A 16,118-nucleotide genomic window follows, 5' to 3' on the forward strand; every position below is an offset into this window, starting at 1 on the left:
CTTCCACTTCCACTTCCACTTCTTCTTTAACGAGTCCAGATTAGTGATGTGCTGATTGATACTGAAATATCGATACTTCCGATACTTCAGTCATTGGAGGTAACTATTGAGTTGTGGCAACACAACAAACCTTGTGAAACACCTCAGATTAAATCACCATAATTTATTTTAATGGTCTTATTATTTTACTTATTTCTTTGCGAGTTTGAAACAGCAATTTCACATATTTTTTATGATTGTGTCTCTGTTGTTGTATTAGCTCAGATATATAGTAAATGAGGCCACTACCTTCAATATAGTTTAAAATAAATAAATAAATTCCTCTGATGTCTTGTATACTTTATTAAGCTATGATTTGAAATACACTTGTTTTTTGTAGGTTTACCAGACACGTTAGATTTACACAAAGCATCGGATCCGTATCGCCGATACCAGCCTGAATTTTACTCAATATCAGATCAGAAAGGAAGTCGTGGTATCAAACATCACTAGTGCACATTTTTGCGCATTTGTGTGGTTAGAGCAATCCTATTTCACCTGGCAACAACAAATACTACGTGCTGATATTTTCTGATTGGTCGGTGATTGAAGCAGCACTGAGAGGATGTGAACTTGCTGAAATGCATTTATCTTTGGAGTCCTGAATTCAACCCCTGGATCGAGCATTTTTTCACATCGAATATTTCATCACATTCAGACTAATGGTTAAAAAAAAAAATAGTGATGTTCAGAGGATCGTGTCTAACATTTCATTGTCATTGCTGACAACAGTTCAAGAAGTCTGAAAACACTTGTTTCCTTTGCTGCAGTGAGACGGAAACCAAGCTCTAGTCATAATGCAGGAAAATTCTTATTTACTGCCCACGAAACCCAGCGTTGAGAATTTGCATTATCATGTTTTTTCATGCATTTTCCCATTTTCAAGCTACAAATGTCGGAAAAGTACACAAAGACTTTATTATGAGCTGTAATTTTTGCCCCACCGCTGGTTTTTAATGCGTCCCTACGTCCTGTTCCTTCTCTTTCTCTTATTTTTCTCTCCATCTGTCTCTCTCTCTCAGGCGAACACCTTTTTCTTTTTACGCTCCCGTCCACACTTTGCCCTTTGCTGCCTTTTCAGAAAAGGCAAATATATGCACACGGCATACACAACACAACAGTGACAGATATGCATGCAGGCATGCGTGTAAACACGGACAATGCTCGAACATGCACACACAGACGCAGTGTTCCCTCCCTGCCTGAAAGTGGTGTGTGGTTGTTGAAATGGGAGCGAGCCGTAGCCCAGAGGCAGAACTGGGGCATGAATACAAGGAGGGGGTCAGCGTGGCAGTTTTTTTTTTTTTTTTTTTTTGGTGAGGTGGGGGAGTTAGGAGGATGAATACTTTGCGGTGCGGAGGTCTGCAGTTTAGGGTTACAGACCTCACAAAACGGCCGGCTCATTCCAACGTAGTATTGGTTTCGCTTGCAGGAAATTGTATTTGGCCTCCGGCAGCCATGTTAGAGGTCTTCAACCGTTAGGAAAGAGTGGGCGCATTCCTCAGCGGGCTCTCTAACCATGTCTAATGAGATGACAAGACATCACACTTTGAAGTCGGGGCAGTTAAAATGTCAAGTGACTCTGTGTTTTGCAAAGACTTCCTTCCTTTTCATGTTAACTTAAAATTCCAGCGAGGGCCGTGCGCGGGAGTTTATGTTATATTTAATGTGAGCGAGCAGGTTTAGTCTACAGTAGAAGACGCGGCGATGAGAAGCTGATTGTTTCCTGGATGGATGTCAGCTGACCTCTCTGTGTTGCTTCTTTCCGATCCTCGAACTTATCAAATGGTGGAAGGAAAATGTGAAGTTAGCGGAAAGATTCTGCCAGCAAACACACGTGAGCTAAAGGGAACGTGACGAACAGTGTTGTTGGCACTGGGATACACCATCACATTATTTCACAGGGGTCAAGAGTGCTGGAAAGAAGTAGTTTTGTTACAACTGTTCACAAGAAAAGCCCAAATGGATATCAACCTCTAGTGGCTTTATAGATTAAACACTCAATTGCCACTTTATTAGGTACACCTCTTCAATTTGCTTGTTAACAGAAATAGCTAATCAGCTGATCACATGGCTGCAATTTAATGCATTCATTCATGTAGAGGTGATCAAGACAACTTGCTGAGGTTCAAACCAAGCATCAGAATGGAGAAGAAAGGGGATTTAAATGACTTTGAACGTGGTTAGTTGTTGGTGCCAGACGGGCTGGTCTGAGTGTTTCAGAAACTGACAATGTACTGGGATTTTCACACACAACCATCTCTAGGGTTTAACAGAGAATGGTCCCAAAAGGAGAAAATATCCAGTGAGCAGCAGTTGTGTGGACGTAAATACCTTGTTGATGTGAGAGGAGAGAGGAGAATGGGCAGACTGGTTGGAGACGATAGAAAGACAACAGTAACTCAAATAACCACTGGTTCCAACCAAGGAATGTAGAACACCATCTCTGAACACACAACATGTCAAACCTTGAAGAAGATGGGCTACAGCAGCAGAAGACCACACCGGGGGCCACTCCTGTCAGCTAAGAACAGGAAACTGAGACTACAGTTCACACAGACTCAACAAAACTGGATGATAGAAGACTGGAAAAACATTGCCTGGTCTGACTAGTCTCAATTTCAGCTGTGACATTCAGATCTTAGGGTCAGAATTTAAACAACATGAAAGCATGGATCCATCCTGCCTTGTATCAACGGTTCAGTCTGGTGGTGGTGGTGTGATGGTGTGGGAGATATTTTCTTGACACACTTTGGGCCCCACAAACTGAGCATGGTTTAAATGCCACAACCTACCTGAGTATTGTTGCTGACCATGTTCATCCCTTTATGACCACAGTGGACCATCTTCTGACGGCTACTTCCAGCAGGATAATGTCACAAAGCTCATATCATATCATCTCTTACTAGCAGGGTGTACCTGATAAAGTGACTGGTGAGTGTAGTTTCTTTCTGTCAGGCGCATAGACAGAAGTAGCTATCTATTCATTTACTTTTAACCAATAGAGCAATCACTCTCTGATCTTCATGGTTATGTGTGATTAATGTTTCGAATCCCAACATCTTGTAAAAGAAAACAAAATGCCAGATCGCTCCCTGTTGTAACTGAGACAGATGGACGATGTTGTTCAGACTTAAGCTTGTCTCTCTGGTATCTCTAGTGTTAACATTAAATGGCACATATCACACTGCTCGTAGGTGTTACTGACCAAAAACCGTCTCCTTTAGCTACAAAAATGTGCAGCCTAGTCTCACGAAATAGTCACAAAAACTTGAATTCACCATCTTTGTGCTCAATTTATCTGTTGCACAATCTTGAATATGTTTCAACTTTCTTGTTTGCACCGCTTTGGAAAGGTTTAATTTGAAAAATGCCACAATCTTTTCTTAAACCAAAGTGTTTTTGTTGACAAATACTAATGAAACGAGAGAGACACCAAAAGAAAAGAACAGATAATAGTCTCACATGAGACCTAAAATTAGGTCATGTGTGTGATAGCTGCTTCCATCCAGCCCCTCGAGGTGGACTTTTGTCATTCTACTGGCTGGTACTGCATTTTACCACCTTGATGGTTATGATAAATGTCACAATGATTTCTGTTCGTATACACTAGGGCTTGAACGACTTTGGATTTTTTAAAGTCGGATAATATGTGGGGAAAGTTGAGTCAGTGGCGTCACACATAAACCGGAGTAGAAAGTAAGGCTTCGCAACAGTAAAATCTGTGTTCTTGACCTCAATACATATTGTAGCATTGCACACAAAAGAAGCTTTTGAGCGAGGTAACTGAAGCTTGGACACGGTCTACTGTCGGCAGTAGTTTACTTCAACGCCATAAAGTCAGTTTGACATCAGTAATGTGTGGCTCTCGCTCTGCAAAAAAAAAGAAAAATAAACAAAAAAACACACTCTATAACCACAGTGTCAACTAATAGAACCGAACTGAACATAAACATGTTGCGGTTAGCCTATATAAATCTGTTAATTGCATTTAATAGTACGTCACAGCATGTTGTGAGGTAGAGTAATGTAGCCAGGAAGGTCTTATAACTTTAGACAATGAAATTCACCAACAGTTTGTTGACGTGCAGCCTCCTCCTCTCTGTGGTGAAGTTGTTAATTGACTGACGCTGTGCGGATTTGGACCGTTCCTATATTAGCTTAAGCGATTCCTTTTCAGGTGCGTTGTTGTTGTATATTTGTTGCAGTGATGTGCGGATCGATACCGAAATGTCGATACTTCTGATACCAGATATTTTTCGATACTACAGTCATTCGAGATGGAAAGTAACTAAACTGTTGAGTTGTTGCAACACAACAAACCTTGAGAAACACCTCAGGTTAAACCACAACACAGAATACAAGACCTTTATGATGAGGAGGACAGAAGAGCAGAGAACAGGTTTCAATGAAAGTTTTCATTTTATAGCAGTTCCCTTTTCACATATTTTGCATGATTGTCTCCCTTTATCTCGACTACATAGTAAATGAAGTCACTACCTCAATATACTTCACAGTTTAAAATAAATAAATGACTCTGATGTCTTGCTATGTTTTGGCTATGATTTGAAATACACTACTTTTTTTTAGGTTTGTCAGACACATTAGGGTGTATTTACACATAGTATCGATATCGGATTGGTATCGCCGATACCAGCTTAAATTTTACTCAGTATCCGATTATAGAAGATACATGTGATTTTACTGTCAATCGAAATCACGTTTACTTATAATCTCATATCTGTATGATTATTGGTAATGTAGAGACAAGTATAAACTAATAGGTACAGTTAGATAGCACTGTTTATAAAAGCTCAGCACGATGGACAAATGAGGCCAAAATGAATAAAAGATATTAAAGGCATTAAGGATAATATGTTTAGGCACCGTGGCTTTTACTGGGAAGCTGTGTCTATTGTACCACTGGGTCATTATGCAATGAGAGCGCGAGAGAGAAGTAATACCTACCATCACCCCTCAGGGTAATGATGCACGGATGTAAAGATGAAGGGAAAGAAAGAATGAATGGAGGAGGAGGAGGACGTGGAGGCTGAAACTGACAGAGAAAATTGCAACTGGAAAGAAAGATGGAGAAAAAAAAAAGGGACGGGGGAAAAGCGAGAGTTGTAGAAAAACAGGGGGGGAAAAAGTGATGTTCAGATATGTAGTGAGATAATGAGAGCGATGTTGGAGAACCAGAGGGGCAGTGAGGTGAGAAGGGAAGTGAGGGGAGGAAAAAAGGATGGGGAGGGGAGAGGAGAGACAAAGAGGGGGAAAAAAACGGAGCAAGATGGTACAAGATATAAAAGCTTTGTAAAGGAAAAAAAAAGAGTGAGAGGGATGGAAAGAAGGAGTTTACGATATGAAAGAAATGCATAGGTGCAGAGAAGAAAGAGTGGAAGAAAAGATAAACGGTTTGAAACTGGAGAAGAATGGTGGGAGTATGAGATAGGAAGGATGTGTGTGTGTGTGCATGTGTGTGCATGTGTGCGTCTGTGTGTGTGTGTGTGTGGGTATCCCGTAGGGTTAATTACATCTCTGTTCTCTGTCAGTGCGGCTCTCTCCTCTGCGATCTGAGTCCCTGCTGCAGGCTGACAGGCCACACACGCACACTTACATTCACAAATATGCACAAAATGTATAGTCACGCACACACACACACACACACACACACACACACACACACACACACACTCAAGTATCAGGACACACAAACAGAAATGTTCTCCGTCGCTTCCTTTTTGTCTTTCTGTCACTATTTCCTCTCCCAGTAAACACACCACGGTCTGTCCCGGGAGGACGCGCGCCGTTCTGCGCCGAGTTAAACACGAGGACGAGAGAACCACACGCGTCGTAATAGCTGTTAATTTTGCATAAATCATGCATAACATGACCCACATGTAAATCACTCATGTCAGCAGGATATCACATCTCAGAGGCTCCTTCGTCTTCTTCTCTGTAGGAATCACCAGCAGATACCATTTCCATTGTTTAGTCTCAGCTATTCTGGTTTATTATTAGGCATGCAGATGCACATAGTTACATAGTTATATAGATGGGATCTTTAGTAGTTTAATGCACCTGATGTCTCATTTTGAACAAAGTTATGTTTTTTCATGTTTACTTTTTTTTTACATGTTTACCCTCCAGTTTTACAATCTTTGAATACGTCACTGTGACGTCACAGCGTTAGCTGGAGGCAAAACAGAGGAAAGCTTCAAGCAAACACTGTCACTTTCAACCATGAAAATGTTTTCTTGCTGTATTTTTGGACCCGAAACCGAAACATCAAAAACACTCATTTGAAGCTTTGTCACATATCAGCCACTGCCAATCATGGACAACTTTGGTTTGGCTTTGGTGATTAAAAGAAAGGACTGGAGTGTGACAGCAACGCACACACTTCTTATCAGATGAGATTAATATGTAACGCATCATCAGTTTCAGTCTGGATAACGTTATGGGTTAGAATAAAACGTGACTGAAATTCCATTAAGTTAATCATTATTTGGGGGATTCTTGTTGCTTTAAAACTAATGCTAACGGCAAGCTAACGCAACATTAGCTGTATGTCTCAGGGGTGTCAAAGCAGAAGTTGCATCTGCTACGTTACCCTCCACAGTGGTTCCACTTACTTCTTGTAATATCTTTGTTGGAGAGACTTCACTTGATAAAGACAGACCAGACTTTGTCCTCTCTGTTTCCTTTAGTCAAATCGTCCATCCAGTGAGTGAGAGTGTAGAATATAGTCCCATCAAGTCAGAGTCAACTTTTCAAAATAACACTCAGTCTCGGGAAACGGGTATATTCATGTATTCTCTAAAATATGCATTTTCCTCGTCCATTCTTGCCAAAACAGTCCGCTGAAATATGCTAACCAGCGTTTACAGGCTACAGTGTTTGAGATGCCTCCAGCTAAGCCCCGCCCCTCAAAAAATGTCACACTGTTTACGAACTGTGAAGGGGTCTATTGAACTATAGTGATTCTGATGATCATTTTGAGCTGCACCATGACGCTGAACATGAAACTTGTACGTGCATTGCATTCTGGGTTATTGAATATAATTTAATGTGCATCGCTGAACGGTTGACGGTTTAAAGGCTGTGTTAGGGGTCAGTCTGTGTCTTAGCCGACATAAATAATTGTCGCAGATCTGCCTGGATCAGCACCCGAGAAGTGTTTTTATTTTATATGACCACAATTTTTATGAGCAGTTTTGTCTTTACTTGAAGCTACAGTATGCTGCAGAGAAAAGGGGAATATTAGGGGGCTCTGTTCTATAAAACACCCTAAATGCATTGAATCTGGGCCTGTTTAATCATCATAGGCAAAATGGTGACTTTAATAAGAAGCCTTTACTTCCATTAATACATGGTGAGGTGACAAAAAGTAAAGTCAGTTTAAAACTTTTAAAACTAGATCTAGAAATATGACAGTTAAGCTGGGATTTTGAACTCTCTGCCTTATGCATAGCCTGGGAGCCAGGCTATAAATGCTAAATACCAATAAACATAAAACCTGATATACAGTAAAAAGTGTGAATATTTGAGCCATCTTTTTAAAGAAGAAGAAGAAGAAGAAGAAAAATGCTATTATATCTTTACTGGAGAGAATATCTCCTCATTGCATCATCAGCCTACGTTTTTGCCTGGAAAAATAACAGCCACGCTTCAGCAATAGTCAGGGGTTTTAAGGCAGATTTTACCCTTAAAACTCAAATGAATAACACTGCTATCAGCTCGCAGTCACGGCAGTTGTCTTCCCGAGTCAGAATTCAAAAGGAAAGTTGACGAAACATCAAAGCTCCCCTCGTGAAGCCCTCAGTAAAGGAGCCTTCCGCACAAATTACGTGACATGTCATGTAATCCTCCTGACAAATCAGTAAATCTCCCTGTTGTTTGCACCTTTGTGGTTGGATCCCGCTGAGGCGTGTTCCTAGGAGCCATGGCCTGCTTTATTAACCAGTTTTGCCTTAATTAGCTAATAGGATTGTTTTAACCATGATCCAAGAACAGAATGGCCCACGGGAAGACAAACACTGAAGTCTGTGGAAGTGTGTGCGCCTGCTTTTCTGCAGCTGCGCGAGTTAATGTGCAACTGTGTGTGCGTGACAGACCCAGCGAGGTGTGTGCGCGTGTGTGCATGAGGCATAAAATTGTGCGTGATTCTTGAATGTGTGCAAGATTTTGGTGTTTCTCTGTGTGTGCAATCTACAGCAGACTCTCTCTCTCCCTCTCTCTCTGCCTTAATTAACTTCTTGCAAGACTTTCTCTGGAATATGAAACAATTTTACCTGATGATGCAAACGGCTGAAAACAGCGGCGGGTTAGCGCCTCGCCTCCCCACCTGACACTTTCTCTTTATGCGAGAGCGCTAATGTATGCCTGCGCTACACTTGTAGTTTTTATATCTGTGTATTTTAATGGCGCCGCAATGGCTGAAAGGCTTATTTTGCTGCAGGAAATGTGTGTGTGTAAGCAAAATCCTTTGTACTGCGCGATGGAAAAGAGCAGTCTGTATCACAGCTCGGCTACAAGAGGGTTGCACGCACGCACACACACACACACACACACACTCACGCACACATAAGCCTCAGTAAAGTCCAGGGAAAATCTTGAAAAGGGGGCAAAGCAGAGGCAGAAGACACAGAGGAATGACAAATATGCAAATGAGAGCCACTCAGCTAAACTAAAAAGAGAGCGTTTACTTTATATAATAACATCAGTATATTCTCCTGTGTCCTTCCATTCAGGCATGTGCATAAATGCACTTCAAAACTTCACTCTCCCATGAGAGTTTTTACTCATATAAAAATACACTCATAATAAAATGAGCTATAAAAAAACACCATATACTCAATAAAAGCGCACAACAAATTATCCCAGCAGCCAACATATGGACAGCATGAGTCAATAAGAGCGGAGAGGGACCGTGTAGTTCGATACGGTGCAGTAAAAGATGGCAGCTCACGGCCGGGTCACAATGAACGGAACTTAAAATTGATCTCCCCTCTCTGTCCGTCTTGTTGCAGCGTGGGGCGTTCGTTTCTCCCAGGAGCCGGCCGACCAGTCGGTGGTGCTGGGTGAACGGGTGGTGCTCTCCTGCGTGGTCTTCAACTACAGCGGCATCGTCCAGTGGACCAAGGATGGCCTGGCCCTCGGCGTCGGAGAAGGTCTTCGAGGTGAGCGGAGGGGAAAGAGACGTGGTAGATGTGGGAGAAGGAACAGAAAAAAATAAAAAAGCTGCAGGGATGAAAGTGAGGAAGGGGAATAACTCAGCCACGGTTTCGATTCAGTTTTGACTCTAAGAACCCTGACAAAAGCTATTATGGCTGAAAAGTGTAGTTTCTTTTTTTTTTTTTTTTTTTTAAACATTAAGGGAATGAGCACTGCACTGTGAGCGAGAGAGTTAAGAGCCAAGAGGCGTGTGAGTGACAATCTGGGCAAAAATGAGTCCTGTATATCATGCTGAATTAGAGAAAATCCCTCACACTGCTGACAAAAGCAGACGCACATTCGCATTTACATTTTAAGCCGACATGCGCATCCAGAATGACTTACTGTGTGTGCAACAGTGGAGCATGCTTCGCTTCAGGGTGGGTGGCGGGGGGGCATCACATGCAAGCAAAAGTGAGTAGAGTCAAAGGGTCAGATCCACGACTAGGGATGAGTGAGTATCGTTAAGGATTTATCCGGTGCTGTTGCTCAACTCGTACTTTTGAAACAGTGCCGGTGCTTAAAGAATGAAAACACACAAAAAAAACAGGTGTCTTTCTATTTTTTAAAGCATTTTGTGACGTGCAAGTTGAACAGAACATTAATTTAAGTAATATAAATACAGCTAAGAAATAAATTAACCAATATAAAATAAAATTCACAACAAGCCGTCATAGTTATCATAATAAAAAACAGTGGTGTGGGGTCAAAGACGATACATTTCTAACCTTTAAAAAAAAAAAAAATCCTATGCGGCATCAGATGTTTAATTAAAATCGAGGTGTTACGTCCCTTGCACAATATCACCTTCAAGGTCTTGTTGCATGTTGCCCGGTCTGCATCCTTTGAGGTGAAGTACAGCCAAACCTTTGACCGTTTGGCCTTAACCATTTTGAGGGTTCACTTCTATCCATGCATGTAGTGTCAGCACAGCAATCGAGCTGAGGCGCCGCAAATTAAAAATTCAGTGGCGCCAAAATGAAGCACCGAAATCTGTGTTGCTTTTCAGTTTGGTTACTACCGTTTGGATCTGCACCGTTGCCAACATGGTACCGAGTATCGGTGTCCAGCCCTAGCCACAACAGTGGCAGTTTCAAAGGGAGAGAAGAAGAGGTTTTCTGTCTTCTTATGTCTTCCTATTGACCTCTACCACATTACCTAAAACATTCAAACAAAGCTTTTGACCACTGTGGCTCATTGAATGCTGCCAGTGATTTGTAATTGCAGCAGCTGATAGATCCTGGCTTCAAAACGATCTCTCAGACACCGAAAACACGCGTTTGAAACGTGCATTCTAGCAATTTTAGAGTTCGCCTTTTCATTGCTTAAACCTTCCATCTATATCTTTGATGCCACGGCGCAGCTGCTGGCTTTTCTTCTGTGAATTAATTACACCTGAAAATCAGACCGTGAGCACGACTGTGATGTCTTGTTCCTTGGATTCTGGGCTGATAAAGTTGGACGTCTCGCTAAATCTATAGTTTTTCTGATCGTGTTTCCAATTACTCTCCTGCTGCAGGAAGATGCTTCAATGTTTAAACAAGGCAGCCTGTGGTGGCTGCTACTAGTTAATAGTTAGCCCAGGGACCTCCTGAAGGATAGCAGATGTGTATCAGCAAGCCAAAAGGGGTGCAGCTGTGGTGGTAGCGGATGCAAATATTTAATTAAAGAAGCAGTTCAGGAGGCTACGGAGAAGGGCTTTCAGTTGGAAAGTCTGGCAAACTACCCGACCAGTCGGAAAGAGAAAGCTAGTTTTGGCAGAGGCTGTGTTTAGCAACAGATGTGAACTACTGATCCAGACTTAGGATATTGTGGGAAGGATATTGCACTTTGAAGGAACTCCTGAACTCCAACAGAGATTTCAGAGGTAGTTAAGAAGCCTTTCAGCAACAAGTCACTTTGTGTGTGTGTGAGAGTGTATGAGATTCCCCTAGATGCTGAAGGCCCGGGGCATTATCGTGTCACGCTACGTTGAACCAACTCCTCACCCTTGCTGAGTTACAGCAGGGGTGATGGGAGTTGGCTCCTTCACTTCTGAAGTGTTTGGAGGATTTGAGGAAGGCTTATGACCACATCTCAGGGAGATTTGTGGTTAGTACTCAGGAGTGCCGGGTATCAGGGCCAGGGCTGTGCTAACGGTGTTGCTGGCCTCCATCAGGATTGTCCCCTTGCTGCTAATCCCGTTTGTTAGTTTTTCATGCGCAGGATTTCAAGGCAAGGATGGTATTTGGCGTATTGACCCTCAGATTCTCCTCTCCAGGTCTGATGCCACGGTTTGAAAAGGTTGAATTGCTGCCTCCACGTGAGGAGCGAGTTGTTCTCCCCCCAAATTAAGTATCTCAAGGTCACGTTGTGCACACGTTGCACTGGACCCTTGCGGTAAAGAGGGAGCTCAGATGGAAAGGAAATCATTCCATTTAGCAATCAGACTCCATTCCAGCCCTTGGCTATGGTCATAAGCTTTGGGTAGTGACCGAAAGAATGAGATTACAGGCAGCCAAAATGAGCTTCTTAGAGACAGGATTAGAGATACAGAGGGAGTTCTGAGGGTTTCTGCTACGTCTTTGAGTCCAGTCTGGGAGGCTTTGGGGCTCTAATCTGGATTTCACTTAAGTTTCTTCTATAGACCCCTTGACAGTTTGTAAACAATGTAACATTTTTTGAGAGGCGGGCTTAAAGCTGGAGGCAAAACATCGCAAACACTGTAGCTTGATAACGATGGTTAGCATATTTCAACTGTTTTGGCAAGAATGGCCTAGGAAAACAGGCAACTTCTGCTTGAAACACGAAACTAATGTTGCTTTGGCTAGCGGTTAGCATTAGCATTAATGCAACAAATATCCTCCAAATAAGGATTAACTTAATGTTATTTCAGCCACAATTTATTCTAACCCATAACGTTACCCAGACTGAAACTGAAACTCATCTGATAAGAATTGTGCGTGTTGTTGATTGTCTCGCTCCAGTCCTTTCTCTTAATCGTGTTCAGCCAAAGTCGTCTATGACTGGACGTGGCTGATATGCAATAAAACTTCAAGTCAGCGCCTTTGCTTTTTCAGTTTTGGTCCCCAAAAACGACATTTTCACAGTTGACAGTGACAGTGTTCGCCTCAGTCTTCCTTCTGTTTTGCCTGCACCTAACGTTGTGACGTCACAGTGACACAGGCCATGGAGGGATCCACTGGATGTTTTATAAGCTAAGATAGACCCATTAGACATAGGCTACTGCCAGAGAAGACTTCAAGATGGGAAGCGTGGTTGAGAAAAGAGATGGCTGGATGGATGGAAGAAACACAAAACAAAGCTCTTTTTTTCAAATCGTTTTGTGACAGGAGGCGTTAAAAGCGGCGTTTATTCCCAAGAGAGTCACTTCAGCGTGCAAATTTAATGCTGTACTCGACAAAATGTAAGAGAGACAGAGAAAAAAACTGCATTAGCACTTACCATTATAACATTAGCACATACTTTCAGCTCCAAACCACTCGTCACCTTCGCCGCTATTTCATTTCGCAAAGAAAGAAAGATACTGTATGCTGTACGGCACACAAAAACATCACATACCCATCCGCCCACACACACACGCACACACACACACAGTCACACCAGTGATGATCTGACATGTGATGTGAATCTTGTGTTCAACTCTATTTAATTTACAGGTTCAGTAAAGGTCAACAAGTCTCCCTCTGTCTCTCTTTTTTCTGTCTTGCCTTCTTTATTTCCTTCATCTGCACATCCTCATCACCACGGCCTGTGTGCATTTCCTTCTCCTTCCTCCTTTCTTCTGCCTCCTTCCCACCTCCTGCCTCTTCCTCTGTCTGTAATGCTCTCTTTGTCCTTGCAGCCTCGTGCAAGCATGGTCCCGCAGACAAACACATTTGACAAACATGTTGTCCTCTTTGTCTCTTTTCTTCTCTGCTTTTCGAACCATCTATCACCACCTTCTGTTGCTTTTATTTAATTATTTATTTTTTGTTTAATATTCCCAGTTCTTTGTGCTGCCACTCATCCCCGACACATAACGTCTCCTTATTTACATCGTTCACATCAAACCGTGTCAGTTACTTACAGCCTGTAAGTTTTGCTTTTTTTTTTTTTTTTTTTAACATGTGCACCCACGAATAATTAACTGAGACCTATGAGACGGTGCAGGTGCGGGAAGCAAGACGTATGTTATTGTCGTTATTTTAATTCTTATTATTATTATTACAATGTGCCCTGTTTGGTTATATACAGCTGCTGATGACTGTGTGGGCGGCCAGGTTGTGCAGCAAATTTATACCTGCAGTTTGCTCACCCACACACATGTAGGAGATCAGCGTTCATCCACGGACCAACACGGCTTCACGGCCTCGCGTAAACGTAAAACAAGGAATAACTGAAAGCCTTTTAATATACAATCAATGCCCTGCAACGTGTACGTATGAATTTATGTATGATGTTTACATGTAACAGTGCAAATAACTCACTACCTGCAGGCATCAGTGATGGCAGTTTATTGTTCATCCTCCTCCTCCTCCTCCTCCTTCTTCTCCTCCTCCCCGGGGGGCTTTCACCTCTGTGGTTGCTATGCTGCGAGGTGCTGGAGTGGATGATGTAATCTCCACTAATACTTTTGCCCCCCCTCCTCCTTTCCCTTTTCCACCTCACCCCACCCACCTTCTTCCTCTCCGCACCCCAACTGCTTGCCTGCGTGCCTCCCCGTGCCCATCCGAATCCATGATGTCATGTTAGGATTGGGCACGGAGGATCAATGAGTGCCCCCTAGTGGGACGTCATGCTCAATTATCTCTTTGTCTGAGAGGCGAGGGTTCAAACGTGGAGGAGGGAGGGGAAAAAAAGAGAGGGGGGGTGGTTTAATTGGAACTGCTGTTGGTGTATCTGGCAGTAATTAATACGGCGTCACTGAATACGTGGCGATGTTTGATCTGTTTGTTCCAAAAAATAAAAAATAAAAAGAAATCATTCAGCTGTTTACCTCTAATTGTATTACTGTAGGGCCCTGTGTGTGTGGGTCTACATATCTGTGTGTCCGTCCCGCATTCTTTACCTCCCTCTGCGTTGCTTGTTTGTGATGGACACACCAATCATGATGTCTCCGGATACCCCGGTTAATGCAGGGAGGTCTCTTTTCGAAATAAATGCTAAGTGTTTTCTGCGCGTTACGGTAAAAAGCTTTGACATTTTCACATAAATACGCGCGTCCCATTCGCCTCTCTCCGCCTCTGATTGATGTAATACACTCGTGATTCGGCATTTATCCATTTCACGAGAGCTTTTACATTCGCTTTATCTTGTAAACAAATCAGGTGTCAGCCCTCCGCTGCGCGGGTTTAACGGAGGACGGAAATGAAGCCACTGACACTGACTCAAACGGAGATGGAGCTCAACTGCTTTTCTTTTCACTTTGTTTCACGTCCCCAAAACTAGAACATGGCACGCGTCACGAGAAGTGCACTTCTTAAGAAAAACGTCTTCACTTATCCACTGCACATCCGGATAGTTTCAGTTCGTCTGCAGGGGTTTGGAATTATCCATCTCCAGCTTCGTTGCTGCAACGCTGTGGTGGATGAGAGTTTGTGTGCGCTCCACACTGCAGTGGAAAAACAACACCTAAAATATTCAAGAGCATCGCTTCGAGTTCGTTGTATGAGTGTTTTGTTGTTTTGCATTATCATCATTAAAGAAATCGTCTCTCTAAGTCTAATTGCAGATGCATTTAGTGTTATTATTTTAGACAGGTAACAAGCGCTGTCATGGTAGTTTTGAATACAGTCCTCGAGACAAATAAAGGCTAGAAATAGAAATAGAGGAAAAATACATCATGAAACTGAAACTCATCACAGTGTATTTCTAAAATAAAGATATTATCCTGAGACGCAGATCTTTTTGTGAATGCGGTGCCGTTATGATGAGTCATGACTGTAATCGCAGCGTTTAACGGCCCTCTTCCTTCACTCCTTCACGTTCATCATTTCAGAACGATACGTCACATTTTTCGCCGCGTGAAATGAAAAAATAACATAATGTGTCACGACGTGTGAGGCAACTGAAACAGGAACCCCCCAACAAGTTAATGAATCACAGCGTGTGCTTTTGTTTTTCATTTCCGTCGCTGCTCTCCGTGTCTCTTGCAGCCTGGCCCAGGTATCGTGTGCTCCGGGCTCTGGACATCGGCCAGTACAATTTGGAGATCTCCCACGCCGAGCTCTCTGACGACTCCCTGTACGAGTGTCAGGCCACGGAGGCCGCCCTGCGCTCCAGAAGGGCCAAGCTCAATGTACTCAGTGAGTGAACTGCAGTGATTTGCATTTGGCCTTTAGAAGTTTAAGAAGCATGTTTTCCTTCTGAAGGATGCCTCGTTGACAGAAGAATGAGCTCCACGATTAAGGTTTGAGAGGATCTGTGTGGTTGAGGTTACACAGCCAGTTTAAAGCGGGGGTGTCAAACATAGGGTCTGTGGTCCAAAATTGGAGCACCAGAGTGAACAATCTGGTCCGCAGCCTGAATTTGCAGAGAGCTAAAATTATCCTATTCCTAATGCATCCATAGTTTTAGTCAGAGACAGAACACAACACCCAGAACGAAACGTGCAGATTATTTTTACTTAATTTCCTGATTTGATGTTGTAGTTTCTAATTTATCGGTGCTTCTTTGCACTAAAACAAAGGGAAACTTTTTCAGTTGTTGTCATTTATATGTTATTATGCTATAATGTTGGTGGATTTTACCTGAAATAACAACTTTTTAGATGATGAAAAAAAACACAAGAATGAGTGACACTGGGCTTAAAGTAAAATAAGTAAAATACTGAATCATAAGATAGACATTAATTGTATGTCATTGATTCTTTTGAGCTGCTA

At 42.5% G+C, this 16,118-nt stretch overlaps 1 protein-coding gene across 2 annotated transcripts in view; it reads left to right on the top strand.

Annotated features, from left to right (window-relative positions):
• The window catches only part of kirrel1b (kirre like nephrin family adhesion molecule 1b), a 76,933-nt gene that overhangs the window by 38,770 nt on the left and 22,045 nt on the right, over nt 1-16,118 (top strand). For both annotated transcript variants that reach the window (XM_047590588.1, XM_047590589.1), the window contains exons 2-3: nt 9,072-9,221; nt 15,393-15,542. In XM_047590588.1, coding sequence (XP_047446544.1) covers nt 9,072-9,221; nt 15,393-15,542 — 300 coding nt within the window. The remainder of the gene's footprint in view (nt 1-9,071; nt 9,222-15,392; nt 15,543-16,118) is intronic.

The sequence above is a fragment of the Mugil cephalus genome, chromosome 7, assembly GCF_022458985.1.
Source record: "Mugil cephalus isolate CIBA_MC_2020 chromosome 7, CIBA_Mcephalus_1.1, whole genome shotgun sequence".
Taxonomy (NCBI): Eukaryota; Metazoa; Chordata; class Actinopteri; order Mugiliformes; family Mugilidae; genus Mugil; species Mugil cephalus.